The sequence below is a fragment of the Gavialis gangeticus genome, unplaced genomic scaffold (genome assembly GCF_001723915.1).
Source record: "Gavialis gangeticus isolate Ggan-Ray unplaced genomic scaffold, GavGan_comp1, whole genome shotgun sequence".
Taxonomy (NCBI): domain Eukaryota; kingdom Metazoa; phylum Chordata; order Crocodylia; family Gavialidae; genus Gavialis; species Gavialis gangeticus.
Window position 1 is genome coordinate 78,266,504 of NW_017729031.1, and position 6,881 is coordinate 78,273,384.

The following is a 6,881-nucleotide window of genomic DNA, read 5'->3' on the forward strand; positions in this document are numbered from 1 at the left end:
GGGGCACCACCTGGGGTTACTAGGAATAACGGCCACAAATTGTTAGAGAGAAGGTTCAGGCTGGACATCAGGAGACATTACTTTACAGTTAGGGCTGCCAGGCTCTGGAATGAGCTCCCAAGTGAGGTGGTGCTCTCCCCTACCTTGGGGGTCTTCAAGAGGAGACTGGACAGATATTCTGCTGCGGTGATATGATCCCAGCTCCCATTCCTGGCTGGGGGCAGGGAGTCATACCTGATGATCTGTTTAGGTTCCTTCCAACCCTAAGTACTAAGTACTATGAAAAACTTCTTTACTATCTGAACCCCCAAGGCCTGGAATAGACTCCCTCCAGAGGTGGTGCAGGCACCTACTCTGGACTCTTTTAAGAAATGTTCGGATGCTTATCTTGCTGGGATCCTTTGAACCTAGCTGACTTCCTGCCCCTGGGGCAGGGGGCTGGACTTGATGATCTTTCGAGATCCCTTCCAGCCCTAATAGCTACGAAATATATGAAATTAAAAGAAAATTAAAATAACAAAACCTGATGAGAAGGTCCCCGTAATGTGGAACCCTGGCCCTGTTACTATTAGAGCACTGAAGAGCAAGGGAGGACAGAGTGGACGCTTTATGAACTGAACCTTTGTAGTCCAGAGACAAGAACCCAGACTGTACAAATACTCTTCTAGAAATAAGCAAGAAGCCCATCTCTGGACCATATGGGGAGAAGAGCTCCTTCCATATAGGCAGCAGGGAATAGATGGGGAGAGACAAGCAGGTCAGAAACAGAAGTGGAGAGGAAAAGCAGAGGCTATTCAACTAGGAAAAACTGAGCAGGAACGTGAGGCTGCTTGTTAGGAAGTAGGCTGGAGGGAGACAGGCCTGCATTGGGAATTATAGGGCACTCCTGTGCCTGGGCTCAGAAACAAGATCAGTTGACCAGGTGGACCTAGCCTGTATACAGGCTTGCCTTCAAGGCCAGGGGCTCTCTAGTCATGAGAGTGGTGGAGGGAAGTCCTCTGAAGGGCTGCGTGGGCAACAGTTACAGGGATGGAGATACTCAGGAGCTACTGGGAATCCACTAGCCATATCACAGAAGGTTTTCCCACTGTGAGTGTACCCGGAGGTGTTAGAGATTTTAGTTGGAGGTTTTCTTCATAGCCATGAGGCATCCAAGCGGCTGAAGGGGTGGAAGAAGGCCACCGAAGAGGCCACAGATGGGGCTAGAGAGGTGCGCCTGTAATTCTGGGGACCAGGGTAGGGCCAAGAGTCCAGGGCAAAGAGACTGTGCCAGCAGGGTCAGACCAAGGGGACTGTGTTGAGTGATCTGGCTGGGACTGAGAATAAAAAGAGCCCTGCTCAAGATGCTAAGAGCCTGGTGATGAGCAGGGCCAGGTGAAGCACCCCAAGCTCAACCTGGTCTCTGAGGGTCACCTCCTCAGTTGAATAATGATTTCACTATCAAGGCATGACAGCAGGGTGATACCCAGGGAAGGCCAGAGTGGGGCAAACAGTACAAGTGGGGCCACAAGGGAGCACCACACCCAGCCTCAAGGGCCAGGTCCTGTCATAGTCGCCTCAAGAGAACCTAATTTATTATAAACCTGTCATGCCTCTGCCAGCTCCTGGGCCTTGTGGAAAGAGGTAGCATTCTTTCCACAGCAACAAAGTATGTATTAAGAGTGAAATGAATCACAGTCCATGACAGCTGTCTGGAAAATTCCACTGGTGCATATGTAAGTCTGCCGGACTAGCAAAAGATTCTTGCAGCGAGAACTTCCTAACTATGCTCAGTGTTTGCAATTTTTTTTCATTTTGTTCAATATGCAGTTTCAAGTTGCCTTTTTCAGTTACAAGTCTTACATGCTTAGGCCCTTGGTACTTTCAAAATCTGCTTTCTGCAGTTGAGATCAGCTGAGTACCTTAAATTGACACCTTCCAATTTAAGCAGGGGAATAATTGTAGTGGCATGCTTGCAGTGACATGTCCCCAGTGGGTCCAGCAGAGCTCAAGTCTATTGACATTTAGGACAGGTTTTGCTTTCATGTTTTACCTTGCTTGTAAGGACAGGGCATAGGCTATTTAATCTCAGGAAAGGAGATCAATGTACATAACTTTTTGATAAAAGCCTCCTCATGGGTTGGTGTCAGAAATAAGTTATTTGATTTATTTATGTATAATTTTAGTAAATACCTTTAAGACACCTCTTATTTACTAGACTGTGGCAACCCCCCCCACATTTTTTTCTATAACTATATTCTCCAATAAAGTAATTCCAGCAACATTTGTGAACTTCAAATTGATTTACATGGACGTCACAGGGGATATAGTTCAATTTAATTTGAATTAACAACTTTTTAACAGATATTTGAAAAATATTCATCCTGCTTACTGCCAAACAGACAATTCCATAAAGTTCCAATGTATGCAGCTTTTATGCACCTAAGAGATTAGGCCCTTGTTACTGTTGCTCTGATCTATAGGAAACTGGCATATAACGATGCTAGACAAAACTAAATAATGAGAGAAGCATTAGTATTATATTTTACAAAGAAAATTATGACAGTGCTATAATTTAAAATAAAATACTGGAGAATTACAGCAGGTATAGGCCACTGTGCCTGGATGCATTACATTAAGCTGTTCAGAACTGTTACAGTGGGTTAGGTTTTTTGTTTTATAAGTCCCTTGACTGTCAATGGCCTTCGGGTTCTTAAATGCCTAAGCCACTTCGGAAAACAGATGTTACCTTATTTTGAAATTTTTATCTTAGATAATTTTGCTCCTAATGCAACATTTCATTTCAATTTGGAAGGTGAGAGTTAAAGAAAACAAAAATTTTGCAGACCTATTTGGATGTCTCTTACCCCTCACAAAAATTAGGACAAGACCTACCTAAATAATATACCATTATTTTTCCCAAAAGAATGAGCATACAAATGGATTTTTTTCAATTTATATTTTTAATTTTGGTTTATATAATGTTTTTAAAGTGACTGTTAATGCTCACAAACCTGCTTGCTTGTCACAACTCTTCTGTTCTACAGAATCTGTACTGCATGGGGAAGTAACAGTGCAATCTTGCCAGCCACCACAAACTGAAAGGATCACCTCTCAGCATTAAGGTGTATTTAGGTCTCCTCATTCAAGCTCCAAAATCATGAGACCGCTCACATGCTTAAAATCAAGCACATGCTTACATGTTTTGCTTAATTAAGGTTTCAAAACTTGGTTCTTTTGGTCAAAATGCTAATAAGGATGCCAGTACCACTTGCAATGATGAGGAAACCTACCAGAGCTGGACTGAAAACACCAATTCATTTCGCATGGCCCCAAGACACTACAGCTTGTAAAGAATCACAGGCCATGAATGGGTGTTATATTAGTGCCAGAAGAAAAGCTTTTCTCCTTGCACAAAAAGAGAATGTACGGCTGTTCAAGAGGCGTTTCGAGGAACAGAACTGGCTCTTCTGTAAGAATTTAGATTGGATTCTTACCAAGATGATGTCCCTCCTCCCAATCTAGCTTGAATGGCTGTATACTTCTTTTGGGTGTGAAGAACAGTCGATATCCCACAGTCCTCTGTTCTCCCTTGGCTCTCTGGTAGTTTGCATAGGGGCAAACTGTACTGGAGCCCTGTGAGGAGCCTCCCCTGAAAAATTTTCCTTCACTACAAATCAGCAGATTGGTGGGTGGGGGTCATTCTCCTGCAGGGGAACCCTCTCACCAGAATGAGTTCCTGCCATGTTGCAATGCCCTCGCTTGCCCCACTATCTGGCCTGGATCTGCGCAGGGCAAGACAGGCTGTTGTGCCACTGTGGCAAGGCTCTCCGACCTTTGTCATTACAGCAGAATGCTGATTGGCAGGATGATGGGGGCACTCTCCCAGGGCTGTCTGTGGCAGCTGCTGCTTTTCAGTAGCTGCTAATTGCCACTTGATGGCCTGTACCCTTCCCAGGCAGAAAAAAGGACAGACTATCAATTAATGGACTTTCTTAAGAGTGGCAATGACCCAGGATGCCCCCTGGCTGGGGAGCTCGTCTGGGTAGCTCTGCATGTACACTCCAGCTCCTGGGCTATTTTTCTACCAGTAAGAACTTACTGGTAGAAATCGACACCTGTAAATAGCCATAGTTTAGCTGGTCAAAAATGTCTTCTGCTCTCTAGCAAGACAGGTCTGGTAGGCCTGTGCAAAGCGGCTAGTATTTGCCTCGGATTCAGACAATTCAGGGGACAGTGATTTGATTCAGCGGAATCTGGTTTGGAGATTCAGCTGCTGCCAAATCAACTGAATCTCCAAATCACACAGGCCCATCCCCCACCTGCTCTCCCAGCCCCGTCCGGCCCCAGCTCCTGGCACCTTGGAAAAAAAGCCCCGATTCACTGGGTGCTGCTGGGTGGGGGGCAATCACTGCTGCCTCCCACTGCCCCATGCCACGTGGGGGACTCTGCCTTAAGCTCCCCAACCCCACCCACTTTCCCAGCCCCCAGCTCCTGGCCCTTAAAAAAAAGAAAAAAAGAAAAAAAAACCCTGACTCACCAGATCCTGCCCAGCAGGCGTGATCCCCAAGGCCCCCTGCTGCATGTGGGGCTCTTCAGAAGTGATGAGTAAGTAATGTTATATTCACTTTATTTGCTTATGATATTTCTATGATTTCTACCTCTCTTGGACCACAGTGGGTCCTCAATCTCACTACCTGTGCTCTCAGCTCATGGGATGATTTAATATTTTACAAAATAAGTTCTATTAAGAAATATGCAGAACCAGACCTGTTACTATAATGCATGGATTAGCAATTTATAGCTCACAGGTCAGATCTAGCCCATGGAGCCACTAGATCTGACCTACAAAATGGGGGGTTTGGTGGTGTTTGATGGATGGGGGTCTTTTTCTATACCAGCCTGTGGCTGACCAGCAGGGAACTTCACCAGTGCCACACTGTGGCTGGGAGGCAGGTAGAAACATTAGTGGTGGCAGTAGCTGGGTCCTATCGCTGGCCAACCTTGAACCCAATCTGGGTCATTTCAGCTTACTGCTGGAAAATGTTGCTGATGCTCCTTTAATGAAATAATCACCGTCAAAAAAGTCAAACACATAAATTTTTACCATTTTTGTTCCCAGAGGGCCAAGTCCTCGTTTCAGTAAAGGTAACAAGAATTTTAGATCAGGATTTGGCCCATATTAAATATTCAAAATTGTTCCTTAAAGAACCTACTGAAACACCAATGAAATTTACCTGGAGAGTTCTGAGGCGAGGAAACTGGGGAGCCTCTTGGGGACTGGCAATAACTGGGATGAAGTAAGGCATGTGGCGGCACATATGACATTATCTCTTCTTCAAACAAACTGGTAAAATGGAACAAGAGAAGATAGACGGTGTTTATTTGATCTAAGACTCTATTCTGGTTACTAGCAACAGACATCTGACAAAGTCCTCCAAAACCAATCTGGAGCCTAGTGATGAGAGTTCCAGTCCATTGCCAGGGTTAGGTCTATATTTTACATTAGACAGTCATCGGTTAAAAAACAGAAATAACCCTAGCAGCAAGGACCAGAAGCTAGGACTTTCTTCCTCCATGGGAGCGCCCACATCATTGGGCTACCAACTCATGCTGCCTCTTGTTTCTTTTCCTTCTGGTTCTGTAAATCTAAATAAAATATATAGGAACATTACATTGCTTTCCTAACTTACCCCACCTTTCCTTTTACATCACTATTTACATCACTGTCATTCTTACAGTTAACTTGACAAATAACTCATCAGTTTGGTGACTGTTCTGATGCACACTTCAAAAACATAGAAATCTATAATGCATCACCTTAGCACGAATGGTTTCTATTAGGATTTTTCCACAAAGCAGGTTCATCCCAAACCAAAGCCTTTTTTTGGTTATAGTGACTGCCTGTTAGTTCAGTTTATATGATTTTAGACGGCAGGTTAAAATAAAATAAAACCTGAAAAATCAGATTAAAGCTGTTTTAGGGGATTTGGTACTATTTGTCTCCTTTACAAATTCATTACATTAATTACTGGATTTCCACAGAAGAGAGATACCAATTACAAAATATCATATTACTTTATTTCCATTACAATAATTGTTTCCGAATAATAGAAAAGACATTCATAGCAATGGCAATAATTAGCACTATCTTTATTAAAATAAAAATACAGTGAAACTAGTTTTATAGGTTATAAAATTATACACTTTTCATGTTTGGTGAATAAATTTCTATGTGTTTTTGTTTAATTCTCTTCATTCTGATTTTAACTAGTGTCAACACAGCTTTAGAAGGAGATACTAATATTTTAAATGTTTTCTCTATGGACAAATTAACATTTCCCCAGAAGAGCACAGTACAATTTTTTTCAAATATACTGTGAATGTGACTATAATGTGGAGGACACAATGAAGACTGAGCTCTTAACTGCCTACTTTTCTAGATTAATAATCAAATGGGCCTTACTGAAGTAACTCCCCATTCCTTAAGAGCTGTAACCAAATTTCCCATGAATAAAAAGAGCAAAATCAGTCTGCACAGCTCAGAGGTTACAAGCTCAATGTTCAATTCAGATATTAAAATTATATGTCAAGCACTAGCATTAAAAAACATGGACCCTCACAAATTAGCGCTAAACAGAAAACCCCCTTGAACAGTGAAGGATTAAGAGCAAATGCTTTACTTGTGTGAAAGTCTGAACCACACTAATCTATACTTAGACCTTTTAAGAATGGCTATAAATGGAACAATTTTAAAGGATACAGAACAAGCCCATTTACTTTTTTTCTTGCACTGGATTCTTAAATCAGACTGGATAGCAGTGGGTTTACATTTTTCTTGCAGCACTGTTTTCCTCAGATAATCACTTTTTTCCCCATCAGTTCCCTCCCATAGTTTTCTG

At 42.7% G+C, this 6,881-nt stretch overlaps 1 protein-coding gene across 1 annotated transcript in view; it reads right to left on the reverse strand.

Annotated features, from left to right (window-relative positions):
• The window catches only part of HECW2 (HECT, C2 and WW domain containing E3 ubiquitin protein ligase 2), a 239,849-nt gene that overhangs the window by 57,395 nt on the left and 175,573 nt on the right, over positions 1 to 6,881 (reverse strand). The window contains exon 18 of the mRNA XM_019523126.1: positions 5,217 to 5,326. Within this exon, the coding sequence (XP_019378671.1) occupies positions 5,217 to 5,326 (110 nt within the window). The remainder of the gene's footprint in view (positions 1 to 5,216; positions 5,327 to 6,881) is intronic.